The following is a 13,778-nucleotide window of genomic DNA, read 5'->3' as shown; positions in this document are numbered from 1 at the left end:
GCATGCTGCTTAGGCTTACTCTTCTCCTCAGAGGATTCACTCAGTTTTGTCACCAGTACTCCTAAACCCCAACCATACATTTTTTTCCTCCCCCTGCCGAGGGCAACCACAGTAAAAAAATACACTGAAGTCCTAAGAAGAAAGGCAATTAGCTGCTAATAACTGCAGCAACCCTGAGGTAAAGAGCAAAGGCAGCCTCTGCCACTCCCACTCCGGAGAGGGCCACACAAATACAGCAAGGGCATTAGGGCATTTCATACTCCCCTGAGCTATCGCAGTTACGATCAGCATATTCAGCAGACAATGGAATAAGCCATTCCTGCTCTAGCGAGCTCCGCCTTGCCACAGAAATAGCTCCTAGCTATTCCATTTTCCGAGCACCAGTGGATTTCACTATCCTTTAAACACCAGGAATTATCTTCCCCTCTTTCCAGCTGGTACTGGCATTAGCACAACTCCTGTTATGCTTCAAATAAGTCACAGATTTTTTTTTTCTTAGCAAAATGACTTCAAATTTATTCACAAAGTTACCCAATTTCACCTGGCACAAGTATCAAACAAAAAGTTCCCAGGCATTCAGGTGTGGCACTGTGTTGTGTGGTGAAGAAACACAGGAGACAAGATGACACCGTATCTCCATGGAAAAAGGATTTACTGCACAGCAGAAATGCCAGGGCACTGATGCAGGAGTGCAAGCAAAGCTCTCCCAAGTCTCTCAAATTGCCCTGACAATGATGTGCCTGTTGCACTCTGCCCGAGATCCTCGGGGGGGAGGGGGGCAAAGATAGAAGGGTTACGCCAAATAGAGAACACGACCTTCAGCAGAAGTTTTTAAGATATTCTGTGGTATCCAGACACTTAGCTGGAGATCACTGCAAAAATAAATGGGTAGAGTGTCTAGTCACCCTGGCCAGTGCTCAAGAGGCTAGAGAAAGGCTGAACGGGTTCCTGGCTAGTCAGAACGCCATGTAAACAAGGTGCTTGCCCACAACGACAGGGTCCTGAAGTGCAGCAGGCCAGATGTGGAGCACTGTCTCAGCAGGTGGTCTGAAGATTATTTTATCTGTTAATCTTGATCATGGCCCATTTTGCCAGTCAGCCTCCGACGCTGAGTCTTAGTGGTTCGCCCTGTGCCAGACTTCTGGATTTTCTTACATGAGCCTTGCCCACGTTGAGATCTCTTTCCTTTTGTCTTTTTCCGGCTGTGCATGTGCAGTGTGGCAGTAAGAGCAGAGATTCTGTGCAGGGCAGAAAGAGAAAAATGTTTGGGGACTAAAGCCTGCAGAAGCAAGGCGACACCACAACAATAGCTGGAGAGCTCTGTGTGGCCCAGAAGGAATGGATACCAGACATGGCAAGTCCCAGAGGGACTCTAAGCTATGCAGGAAACCTGCAAGTCTCCATGTGTGGTAACAACAAAAATTAATGTTGTGAGCATTGTGCTGCCCAGACCTCACAGAGGTAAAGTAACTCTCCACACTCTATAAGCAGTTGTAAAACCCGGATATTGAAAAATGTGGAGAACGCCTGAGCTTTCAGCTTTAGGAGCCTCTGACCTTCAACCCTAGAGACAAGCTCTGCACGCTGCAGAATGTGCCGCGATAAAGGACTGGTTAAGAGGTGAGAACGAAGCCCACCCTCCTCCCTCTCCTCCCGCGCGGTCCCCGGAGCTGCAGGAGAGGAGCGGGGCGTGCGGACCGCGCTCCGCCAGCGCCCCCTGCCCGCGCACCACCGCACCTCGGAACATTCCCATCAGCTTCCAGAGCCAAATAGCAAAGGCCTGAAGGAATCTGTACGTACTTTTCAGACAGGAAGGGGTTTCTGGACTTCTTGGGCATTATTCTCACAGGCTTGTTCACCACCTCTTCCTCTTTCTCTTCTTCAGATCCACCAGTTCTTCCCTTAGAAAAAAAGCACTTTTGCGATTCTGAGGTTTCCACTGTCTTCTTGGTTTCACCCTGTTTTGTGAACTAACTAGTCACAGATGAATTTTTTTTAATTCCCCACACCCCTGTCTAAGTGTCAAGGTTTCCTATTGAAGTCTCGCAGAAAGGCACATCCAGAGATGTCCTACAGTAATCTACTCCAAGATCCAAAAACTTCAGCATGATCTTAATGGCCATGCGATTGAAGTTTAAACTTGAATGAACAAAAAGTCTTGGCTTTTGCTTAAATTGCCATCAAGACTCTTTGGATTTTCAGATCAGATGACCTTACAAATAAATGTAAACACAACCAATACTTGAAAGTCTCTATGAAACAAATACAAGATCTTAGTTACAAGGTATTTTGAGAATAAAAGTGACTACAGCCAGAACTGAACGGTTTTCTTATTTGTGGTCCAAGCATAGGATTATGGAGAGAAAAATGCCTCCTCATGCTAACAGTAATATTTCCAAACAGGACACAGGAAAGAGGTCAAGGGTAGACCATGCAGAAGAGTCTGAAATCTCACTGTTTGTCTTTTATCACCTTTTAAAATATTACACTGTTGCCATCCAGTCCAGTAACACTTTTCCTTTAACCAGGGTCAGTCGGGACTAGCAAAGGATTCCAGCGAGGTTTGGAGTGAGCTATTCACACAGGACACCTCCTTTTGAGGCCAAATTTAAATTGTGGAAAATATAGAAGTTATGAGTTTCCCTTTTCATCCCTGTTCCCAACCAGCTGCAAGGCCTTGGATATACTCAGGGACCACCAGCTCTACCTGATCAGCCCCAGGAGTGTGTGCAGCTGATACAGAAAGGTAGCAAGAGGCTTTACCACAGGGTTGGTCAGTCCCAGCTGGCGTGCCCCCGAGAGGTCCAGGTCACTGATGGTGGTCACTGTTACAATGTGCTTTGGATGGTCGATGTTCACAGACTCTGTCTTTGATGTCACCAAATGCTCCAGTTCATCAGCTTCCTCTGGGAACATAAGAAATCCTGCACTGCAAAGTGCCCAGCTTTTCACGGGATAAACTCACTTGTTTCTGATGCCCCATGCTAGGCAAGGGCGACAGCCGGCCTTGGCATGCAGGGATAAAGGGCAGAGGGGCTTGGCACTGCAAGCCTGGAGGGCAAGCTCCTTCTCCCCCCTGAGGGGACCCGGTGACACCTTGGAGATGTCCTCCTGCTTCTCCCTTTCTGTATAACTCTCATGATTCCTGGGACAGAGGGCTGCGGGGGTCACTGCTCAGACTGCTGCCCAGTTTGTCTGGGGAACACGACAGGACCGAGCCGCTGTTGTTGTGGGGACAACGTGCGGGCATCCCTGCCCCAACTCTCAACATCCAGTCAAGGCTGGACCAGGGGCGCCCACCTCCCTCCCCACCGAGGGCCCAGCACGTACCAAGCGCATCCTCCCTCTCGCTCAGCATCTTCAGATACTCCTGGTGCCGCTGAGGAATGGAAACAGGTCATGCGGCGCCTCTGCCCGCCCCTCCTGTCCCGCTCACTGCCCGTCCTGGCGAGGGGGGACACAAGACCCTTCCCTCACCTCCTCTTTCATTTTTTTCTGCTCTTCCTTCAGCTTCCGTTTGATCTCCTCCAGCGCCGCCTTCCTTCGCTCCACCTTCCGCTTGTGGAAGCCGGTCAGGTACTCCCTACCGCCGGCAAAACAGAACCGCCCAGCTTTTAGCGACCGGGGATGCCTTCCTTCCCCGCCCTGGGGCCCGCCTCACCTCCGCCGCTCCTCGTCGAAAGTCACCACCAACCGCCCCTCGCGGCCGCCCGGACCCTTCTTGTTCTTCTTGCGGCCCATGGCGGTCCCGCGGTGCCGCCGCTGCCGCCCGCCCCTTCCGCCGGAAGGCCGGCACATCTGTCCGCCGCCCCCCGGCCTGGGCAGGACACAGCAGCCGACGCCGCGGACCGCCTGCGGCTGTTCCCGGCCCCAGCGTCCGGCCTGGGGTGGACGGGACTTGCTTCAAGCGTGGGAGCCTCCGGCTACACCCCTCTTCAGCTTCCTCCCAGCAGAAGATTCTGTGGCGCTGCCGTGTGCGGAGAACATGGCAGTGTGGCACCCGATCTCACACCCCGAGACTCGCTCTGACACTCCAGAGTGTTTTGCATCTACATCTCTTTAATAAATGTCACTCTTCCCAGTAGTTAACACCTGCACTTCTTCAACTGAACATTCTTCAACAGAGCGCTGAGTTTATTTCAAGCTGTTGTCGTTTCTTGGTGTTAGCAAAGCGTGTGCTATTCCTCTTAATTGGGGAAGGCGATTGAGGAGATGGGTCTCAGTTCTGATGCTGTGTCACAGCGTCTGGCTGGACAGCCGTGATTTCTGTAGTGGTGGAGAGAGGTACTGGCATGAGCTGGTGGAGGCATCAAGACTGCCATGTTCTAATGGCTTAGAGTGACATTGGCTGAGCTCCTGAACCTTTATTGCTCCCCTGTTCTCGCCCTAAAAATGGGTGTAATTGCTGTGTGGTGGCCATCTGACTTTGGTGGAAGCTTCTGAAGTGTTGTGGGGGCAGCCAAAGCCAGTCTGCCTAGCCCACTGAGCCTGATGAGTCCTGACAGGACTCCTGTCACAGCCTGGCAGTCACTTGTCCACAGCCAGCTTTTCTTTATCAGCTTGCTTGCTGCTTGTGCTCTTTTCCTGGCCTGTCCTTTCACCAGCAGAAATGCGGAAAAACCAGTTCTGTGGTTAATTGCTGCACTTCCCTCCACGCCCATGGGGCAGGTCTCCTCCTCCTCATGACTCCTCAGGCACAGGCTGAGTGCTCTTCAGCCTCCAGCCTCTTTGCCCCTGCCTGTGCTCAGCCGGCTCAGGTGCACCAACAGGCCTCTGTACCCTTTCCATTAACCTTAACCTTAGGCTTCTTTTGCCTTTCTCTTTTCCCTCTGCCAGAGCTTGTCTCTCTGGTGGCTCCTTCTCTCCCGGATAACACAGTGGGTTGGCCTGCAGGTGTATAAGGTGCAGGAAGCTGCCCTCCTGGCCCTGCCTGGACGGATACCATTCCAAGGTGATGGCTGGAGGAAACGAGAGGAGCATGAAGGCCCTGAAGGAAGTGTGGAAAAGAGCAGAGAACTCTTTGTGTGCAGACTGCGGGAAGCCAGGTGAGTCCTCGAAGGATGCTGGAGGAAAAGCTGGAAGCAAGGAGCTGGGGTTGATCTCTAGCAGCCACTTAGTGCTGGCTATCTGGACTGCACAGGAGCCTGGGGTGGAAAGAAAGGAGAGGCATCACTCCGGGTATTCATTTCCTCTCCCTGGAGGTGGGTTGGTAAGGGAGGAGGGAGAAGATGCTGCCATAGCACTGGTGGGAAGGACAGGGAGTGGGAGTGCTAGATTAGCAAGGACTGCATAGCCGCAGCCCCATGGGTTGTAGTCACGTCAGATCTCAAATGCAGATCAAGGTCATGCCCAGCCAGGACCTGACAGGAAAGCTCTCAGTGAAATCCTAACTTCTCCAGAAAGAAGGCATGATTCAGGAGGGCATTGTCTCCACCATGACTCAGCTCTGAACTGACAACCTGCCACAGTTGCCTAGTAAATTTCATTTCCCGAACGGCCTGCCCTCTCAGAAGGGTACCCAGTTTGAGGTCCTACAAGTGCTTCTAACAACACCCACCATACACCTCCAAAAGGAGTGTACCACCCAAACCAAATTAAGACTGGGCAAATAAGTATCATTTTGCCCTACTTGATTATTCCAGGAGAGTCTTAGATTCAAGGTTGTTTTCTACTTCCTAAGCTAAACACTGTTAGGGGTTTGCTGTGATGCACTAAACAACTCCTGAGGTCTTTTCCCAGAGGTGGTTTCATTTTTGTCTTGGTGATCCTTTACACAAAGGGAGTTCACAGAGGACTTTGGGGTTTTTCAAGATACAGGTCATTAAAAATTCAGTCAAAGTGATTGGAACTAGGAATGAGGGACTAATAGCTGTGTTTTTTCCTGACTGGCATCCATGCCTTGGGTGTTAATTACTCAGCTTGGATGAAACTCTGGTCACCAGCTCCCTGTTTCTCAGGACTATATTCTCAGTTGAGGCATATCTCCAAGGGATATTCACCACTTCTAGTTGTACCTTTTTCCATATTCTCAGATCCTGACTGGGCATCTTCTACTTTGGGTGTCTTTATATGCCTCAGCTGTTCAGGAATTCACCGCAACATCCCTAGCATCAGCAAAGTCAAATCCCTGAAGATGGACTACTGGGCTGATGCTCAGGTGCAGGTGAGATCTTTATGCTCAGGCGTATGGCAGGTGGTTTGGACTAGGCTATACAGTCAGTGTCCTGGCAAAGTTGGTCCTTTGACCTCACAGAATTGGAATGTAATCTGGTTTAATCAATCTGTTTTCTACTTATGATAATCAGGGATAACTCCCCACAACACACTGGGAGAGGAAGGATACACTTGCATTATGTGTCTCACGTCCTGTTATTTTATGGCAAATGCAGAGCTCTTGTAATGTGTCTTACTAAGGCTTAGGGTCTTTGTTGCTTCAGATTACGTGTTTTCCACTTGCCAAGACCATTCAGCCTCAATGTCTCCTCTTGATTTCAGCAATCCAAGGGGAAAATCTTGGGCAATTCCATTCTCCAAGAAAAGTTTCCAGATATAATATGATCTCTTGAGAAAAATGGCACTTCCAAGAACTTGACTCCCTGTTACAGCCCCCTCAACTCTCTAATCTTCAGAGGACTGAAAATATTTTCTGGAGATCCAAAGAAAATATCTGCATCTTGTTGCTCTTTGGAAGAGGTTGGAATGTCCTTCCAGGTGGCATTGCAGAACTGTTGTCAAACTCTCCAGGAGATGTGGGGCATGGCAGCAAGTCCACTGAATGTGTGTGCACCCAGCCTTGCGGAAGTGACATTTATGGCACTCTGTTGATTCAGGTGCAATCACTGTAATGTCTGAGAGTAGATGAGACCTTTGAGACCCACCTGTCTGCAGCCAGACTGCTGGGATGTTGCAATGGAAGGGAAAGAGAATGCTCCATTAGAGTTTAATGTGCATCTAGCTCTGTAGTGGGTCAGGAAAGAAAAGGTCCAACATAAGTCTGCATCAAAGGCAAGGCACTAATTCTCTGTCTAACTCTGCAGTTTCTGGCCAAACATGGGAATGCTGTGACTAAAGCCATATATGAAGCTCACATCCCTATTTACTATTACCAGCCAACCTACAATGACTGCCAGTAAGTTGTTGCATACAGAAGAAAAGGGGGAAGGGCAATTCTCTGTTCCTTTAATTCCTCTAGTTTGTTTCTTATCTACCTGTCACCTCTCTCCATAGAGTGCTGAGAGAGCAGTGGATACAGGCTAAATATGAACGCAAAGAATTTACTGAGCCGGGAAAACAGCTGCCATATTCTGATGGTAAGAGCAGAACACAGCATCAGAACATGCTGCTTGTTGCCTTTGCTGGAAACTTCTGAGCATCATGAACTCTCCGTGTTGCAAATCCCACAAGTACTCCTGAGAGCCCAACTGGTACTTACAGGGCTTTGTTTTGGAGATCTTAAATTGTGGACAGCATAAGCTGGCACTGTCAGAGGTAGCTTAAAAGCCTGCTGTTACCAGGTGGCATTTTTCAAAGGCATTTGATGTCTTGGTGGAGACAGACTTCTACAGCAAGAAATATCTGTCCTGCTGCATGCCACCTCCTCTAACCATGGCAGTTGTCCTTGAAATGGCACTCCCAGTCCTGTGACAAAGGGCATTGGAGTCCAAGAGCCTGCAGACCCAAGTGGAAAGAGTTCTGGTCCCACACCAGAGTCTGCATGGGTCAGGACTCTAGTGTTCTCAGAGGTAGTAGTGAGAGCAGGACTTAGGAGTGGGAAGAATCTGGGAATGTCTTTTGGTGAGTGCTTATCTGCACTGCAAACATGGGAACACCACCGTCTTTAGTTTTAAGTCAGAGGTGAAACATCTGAAGTGTTTATTCTCAGCAGTAGTCCATCATGTTCTTTGTCCCAGAGGGATGGCTGAGCCTCAGGCTGCATGCAGCTCTTTGATGCCTACTGTGCCTGTGGGGGAATGCTATTATAAGTGGCTTTTCTGCTCCAAGGGGTGAAGGAAGGCATCCTTTGGAAGCGAGGTCGAGACAACGGGCAGTTCCTACCCCGCAAGTTCTTCTTGTCTGAGAGAGAGGGATGTCTGAAGTATTTCACCAAGCAGGATGTGAGTATGGTGGTCAACTCCCACCTCAGTGTGTATTCCACCCAGAGCAGCGGGGTCACAGAGATGTTCTGATTTCGTACACATGTTTCTGAGGTTGCCTTGCTCATCCTAGCTCAGGGATGATAACAAAACATGTTACTAAGGAGAAGGGTTCCCTTCCTCCTGTTAGAGTGACTTCTCCTCATGCTCTCCCTTTGTGCCTCCCTCACTACTGAGAAAAGGATTGATCTTTCACTTCACTCTTATTTGATTGCCTGGATGTGTAATGCTGCACCATTCCGGGAACCGACCTCACCCCACTGTGAGCCAAGTTAGCAAAAACCTTTTCTCTGGTTGGTTTTGAGGAGGGCTACTTTTCTGCTCATTTGTCTCTCTGAAATGGGTGGGGTAAGAGCTAAAATGCTGTCACAAGGGAGGGAATAGCTCAGGGTTGGGAGAAGCAGGACATACCACCCAGAGGAACCTGGACAAGCTCCAGAAGAGGGCTGATATGAACCTCAGAAGGTTTAAAAAGACCAAGTACAAGGTTCTCCACTTGTGTCAGGCCTCTGACCCTGCTTTACCCCACTTACTCAGTAGCTCAGGTCTCTTTCCTTCTAGGATTGCTCATGCATGATAAATATCTTTCTGTTTTCAGGCCAAAGAACCCAAAATCAGTGTTAAAATAGATGTCATCAATGCTACGTTCCAGCCAGAGAAGATTGGGAACCCCAATGGCCTGCAGATCACCTATCTCAAAGACAATAAGACCCGGAATATATTTGTCTACCATGAAAGTGGAAAGGTATCTGGTTTTAGCATCAAACACTGCAAAGCCATTGAGATGCTTTGAGGTGCTTTGCTGATATTAAACAAGATGAGTGGGATGGCGTGTGTGAATGCAAGTTGCTGTAGGTAATAGGGTAGGGGTTCTGGTTCTGTGTTTGGGAAAGGGTTTTGCTGCAGGGAGCAGGGCAGGAGCACTGGCTGAGTTGGTTTGTGTGGGAGGAGTTCTATGGAAGATGTGCTGCCTGTGCATGTGGGGAACGAGGCAGCTGTGCTGGCTGTGTGCATGTGAGGGAGATTCTGCGGAGGGAGAGCTGACTGTTGTTAACACAGGGCTGGGTGCAGCTGGGTAAATTTAGATGGCCCACTATTGCTCTGGCTAAGCTTTCTGTCCTGTCCTGTTCCATCCTCAGGAGATAGTGGACTGGTTCAATGCCATCCGCTCTGTGCAGTTCCATTACCTGAAGGTAGCATTTCCCATTGCCAGTGATAATGAGGTAAGGCAGCACTGCAGCGCGGTCCTGAGTCTCCCACTGCTTCTATGATAAAAGAGCTCATTAGTTACTGTTACAACCCCAGGTACTGAAGTGAAAATTGCAGAGTGAAAATGGAGGGATGAGAAGGTGTTTTTAAAATGGCCTGTGGTGGTCAGAAAACAGCAGTTCTCTGCCATTTCTGGGCATTTTGAAGGCAGAAGTGGTGCCTAGCTAGGCAGTTTAGGAAATAAAAATTTAGAAGGTGACTGAATTTGGGGGAATAGAAGGGTGAGGGAGGGAAATGAATAGCAAAGAGGCACAGCTAAGTGAATGTTACTTATGCCATTTTGCCAGATTAAAAATCGTTTGACCAGAAACTTTTTGAAGGAGGGATACATGGAGAAGACTGGTCCCAAGGTGAGCTTCTATGGTAGAAAAAATCTAACAGGAGCCTGCCACAGCACCACTGGCTTTTCCTACTTCAATGTTTTTCTCCTGCTGTTTCCTCATTCCCCCCGACTCTTTAGACACCGGTGGGAACAGTGTGTGTGCACCAAGGGAGGGGAGAATAAAAGGAAGGGGAAGGACACATGTGAAATTAGATGAAGCCAGAGTCCCTGCTTTCTCCCAGAGCGACAACTCTCTGCATGTCTCTGTGTGTGCGTGACCTTACAGGTATTTAGTGTCCAGATTTCTCCTCTCAACTCTGGGGTCCTTCATCAAAGTTCAGGAGTTGGGGACAGCAGGTGGGACTGAACAATCCGATACTGACCCCCACTCTCAGCTCAGACAGGGCGAGGAGGAGGTTGCAGTTACTGCAGGTGCTTGCTTCAAGTGGTTGGGATGAGTTTGGGGTATCCATTCGCACTGCTCGCAGCAGAGGGCACTGTCGCCTCACACATGTCACTTCTTCCTTTCACAGCAGAGAGAGGCTTTTAAGAAGCGCTGGTTCACTCTGGATCACCGCAGGCTCATGTACTTCAAGGATCCTTTGGTGAGAGGGAGATGTGACCGCCGGGCAGCTGCAGGCAGCGGTGCTGAGGGCAGGGTCAAAGTGCAAACAGAGTCTGTGCTCTGCAGTAAGGGTGGCTTGCAGGTTTCCCAGCTGCTATGAATGGACTCCAGCTCTTCCCCTTTCCATCCTTTTTAGTTCATCACATGTTTTCTGTGTTTGTTTCACTGCCTGCAAACAATGGGAGGAAGGGCAGCAATGTAAAAGTGGTGATGGGAGGGTGACACAGAGATATGAAAGCAGAAGTTCCTCTCTCAGGCCTCTTGAGATTCATGTGTTATGTTTTCACTACTGTCTCTCAGTACAGACTCACTGCTCCTCTAATCCCCTGACCACCTCCAAAACCTTTTGCTGCTGCATCCCCAGTCCTCATACACTCTCCTCCTGTCCTTAGGTGCTCTGTAATGATTCTCTTGTTCTTCTGGGATTCCATAAATCACTGTCTTTCCCTTCTGATATGCAGGACGCATTTGCTAAGGGTGAGGTATTTGTGGGCAGTGGAGAGAATGGATATAGCGTCCAGAAGGGATTGCCTTCAGGGACACAGGGCAACTTCTCTTGGCACTATGGCATCACCATTGTCACCCCTGACCGGGAATACCTCTTCACCTGTGAGACAGAGACTGACCAGCTGGATTGGATCAGAGCCTTCACTAGTGTCATCAACCAGGCCATGACACCACAGGAATATGCAAGTAAGTGCCTGGATGTTGTTTCCTTCCCCACCTGCCACTCCCATTCAGGGTATTGCCCTAATGCATCACCTTTTGTCTTCACTACAGTCGAAGCCTACTTCAAATTTAAATCCTAAGAAGCCATGCAGGAATCTTGCTATGACTCAACTCTTCCTGGTCCTATTGGGTGGCTGTCAGGACAGGAGAGGAGACTGACATCAGAGAAACACAGTGCTCTTGGAGCACCCTTTGAAGCACTTTTGCCCCCACAGAATATCCACTTTGTTTTGAGGGCCCGATTAAGATGCTTCTTTTCAAATGCAAGATTTTGTGGATCTGAATCCTCAGTACAACCTGTCCCTGTTAAATTGGTGTGATCTGACTGGATGCTGACAGGTCTTGCCTGGCAGTCAGGCCTCAAAAACTTTGGCACTTACTATGTTGGGCATGGGACCTAGCATCACTCTTGCATGAAACTGCAGACAGCCACCCACCTGACATAAGAAAACAGCTGCCTGGCTGGGGCCAGGCATCCCAGCAGGTTACAGGGGCTGCTGGACTAAAAGAGCCTGTTCCTTCACAAGAAGTTCCTGTTCCTTCTGCTGCTGAAGAGATGTGAAACATCTAGATATTTGATCAGTTAGTGCAGTGGTTGAGAAAAGTCACTTAAAAGATGTAACCTAACAGCCAAATCTGAGCCTTTTTCCTTCTGCCATCTATGGGCTTGAAAGCTTCTTTACACAACATTTGTGTGCAGACCTTCCAACAAATGCTTCAGAGAAGAGGTTAAGAGATCGTCTCAAAAATAATGTGGACATACATTTGGGTATGTGGATAATGTGTGTGCACACATGTAACAAAAAGTGATGGAGGTGGAATATTGCCCTAGGGAAGATACTGTGAGGGATATTCATGCCACTGAAGATCAGCTGCCAAATTTGAGTCTCTGTTAAACCAATGGAGAGAGGTTGGGTCTTGTAGAGAGGAACTGATAATGTGTATAGAGTTCAGAGTCTGCTGTCTCTACTAGAGCCTAGGGTTGGTGTCTGAATATAGTAATACATGGATCTCTGCTCCCTCATTCTCTGTATGTCAAAGGCCTGGCACTTTCATTCTGACCTGCACATTGCATATGTTTATCTTGTATATTGCATGTATATATCATTGTATGCAGTAGTATAATGGGAAGTCTGTATATTCATGTTCTACTAGTAAGAGTTAGTCTAAAACACTAAATCAACCCATGATTCATGTCTTAAAGTGCATCCCTTAAAGCTCTCTTGGGAGAGTTGTGTTTCACATGCTGGAATGAGTAGCTGAGTTCTGCTGGTGACTGTAGTATCTGATGTGTTTGCAGTTTTACACAGGCAGTGTGAGAGAAGGTATTTCATGTGTTAAGGGGAGCTAACTGGAATTAATGAGACACCCAGCATTTTAATTAGCTCCTAAAGAAATAAATTAAAAAATCCCATTGTAATTTATTTTAACTTCCTAAACTAGCTGACCTGTTAACTGTTGAGGTATGAGGTTGTTTCTTGGAAAAATGCACAGACAATTAAACAAAAAGCCATAGCTGTTCATTGTATTTCCTGGGGCATGTGTACTGTGATTATGTCCATCAAAGCCAAATAGGCAGACTCACAGTGCCCCTCTGCTTCTTTGAGGACCCCACTCTGTGCCAAGACCACCACAATCTGTTGGGAGCATCAACTTCCTGGATGAGAAGAAGCATCACTCACCCTGCTATCATGGTGCAATGGAAATATCCACCAAAAAGTATATTTTCACTGCATTTTGCTGACCTCTCCCATTTGGAGCATGATTTCCCTGAAAACCAAGGGTCTCTGCAATGCACAGTGAGGGGAGTACTGATGGGATGCCTCCTCCTCCTCCTGTTTGCTGCTGAATTACCACTGCTGGATATGAGCAGAGGCATTTGACTCAGCCACAATGAAGCTAATGCAGTGATGATGCAAAAGAGTGTGGCTGGAGTGGCCTGAAACCCTGAACTAACAGCAGAGTACATGTAGTGTGGCACATCTGTCTCTATTCCACAAATCCTGTCCCACCGCGTCTTCCTCGAACAATGAGGCTCAGATGCGAGTAGGAAAGGGGCAGGGTGTCATCGGGCATGGGTGTCATGTGAGGATGTCTCCTGAGAAGGCAGCCGTGCCTACAATGGGCTTCTGCTCCCTGCCCTGAGGCGAGGCAGCTTCCCGGGGCTTCGGGGGAAGGGGCGGAGAGAGAGAAAGCTTAGAGGAGGAGGGTGGTTTTTGTGGGGAGGAAGAAACAACTGAGTCTAAAATATCCAGTCCTTTGCGTCCTTGGGAGCTTGCTGCTGACTTGAGGGCAAAGGTGGAAAAGTGCCAGGACAGAAAATGTGAGATGTCCTGCCATCTGGTGGGGCTGTTTGCAAACTGGGGGCTGCATCCACAACACTCAAACCTCAAAGGGCCCTGATGTCCTTGGGAGGGAGCAGGCGACAGGTTCTTTCAGCGTGACTTGGCTAGAGAGAGCTGTGTGGCTGCTCCTTGCCTATTGCAATTCCAGGGCTGGCCCTTGTTTCCCTTCTAAAGCCACAGCATGATGCTTTCCACCCTCCTTGCCATATTATGGAGTCTTGTCTTTCAGTTGTCTCCTGTCTCAAATGAGAACAGCTGTACAAGGAGAAATGGGAAAAAGAAAGGGAAACAAGAACAAGAAGGAAGACGGAGCAGGATAAACGTGCAGGAAGATA

General features: G+C 48.7%; 2 protein-coding genes across 5 annotated transcripts; one reads left to right on the top strand and one right to left on the bottom strand.

The window, feature by feature from the left end:
- Positions 1 to 635: 635 nt before the first annotated feature.
- On the bottom strand, positions 636 to 3,741 carry NOL12 (nucleolar protein 12; the record flags this gene model as incomplete). The annotated part of the gene is made up of 6 exons (XM_083859396.1): positions 636 to 1,238; positions 1,801 to 1,901; positions 2,764 to 2,906; positions 3,331 to 3,379; positions 3,478 to 3,583; positions 3,662 to 3,741. 6 exons carry the CDS (start codon positions 3,739 to 3,741, stop codon positions 1,067 to 1,069), a joined length of 651 nt encoding a protein of 216 aa, XP_083715522.1. The 3' UTR covers positions 636 to 1,066.
- A 913-nt stretch (positions 3,742 to 4,654) lies between these two features.
- LOC310908280 (arf-GAP with dual PH domain-containing protein 1-like) lies at positions 4,655 to 12,614 on the top strand. 4 transcript variants are annotated; one of them, XM_083859124.1, is made up of 12 exons: positions 4,655 to 4,757; positions 4,894 to 5,045; positions 6,033 to 6,163; positions 7,038 to 7,129; positions 7,228 to 7,310; positions 8,002 to 8,114; positions 8,752 to 8,898; positions 9,293 to 9,376; positions 9,710 to 9,772; positions 10,278 to 10,349; positions 10,831 to 11,062; positions 11,150 to 12,614. In XM_083859124.1, the coding sequence occupies exons 2-12, from the start codon at positions 4,955 to 4,957 to the stop codon at positions 11,176 to 11,178; spliced, it is 1,137 nt and encodes a 378-aa protein (XP_083715250.1). In that variant the 5' UTR covers positions 4,655 to 4,757; positions 4,894 to 4,954; the 3' UTR covers positions 11,179 to 12,614. The 4 variants fall into 4 exon arrangements, 3 of the variants coding, with proteins under 3 accessions (XP_083715250.1, XP_083715249.1, XP_083715248.1); XR_014589826.1 differs by lacking the exon at positions 11,150 to 12,614 and adding an exon at positions 9,883 to 10,030 and having other exon boundaries at positions 4,661 to 4,757; positions 6,079 to 6,163; positions 10,831 to 10,868; XM_083859123.1 differs by having other exon boundaries at positions 4,661 to 4,757; positions 6,079 to 6,163; positions 10,281 to 10,349.
- The last annotated feature ends 1,164 nt before the right edge of the window (positions 12,615 to 13,778 follow it).

This window comes from Zosterops lateralis, assembly GCF_965231275.1.
Source record: "Zosterops lateralis genome assembly, chromosome: 4".
NCBI classification, from domain to species: domain Eukaryota; kingdom Metazoa; phylum Chordata; class Aves; order Passeriformes; family Zosteropidae; genus Zosterops; species Zosterops lateralis.
The sequence above is the reverse complement of the archived record's forward strand: the minus strand, read 5'-3'. Positions and strand labels throughout refer to the sequence as shown.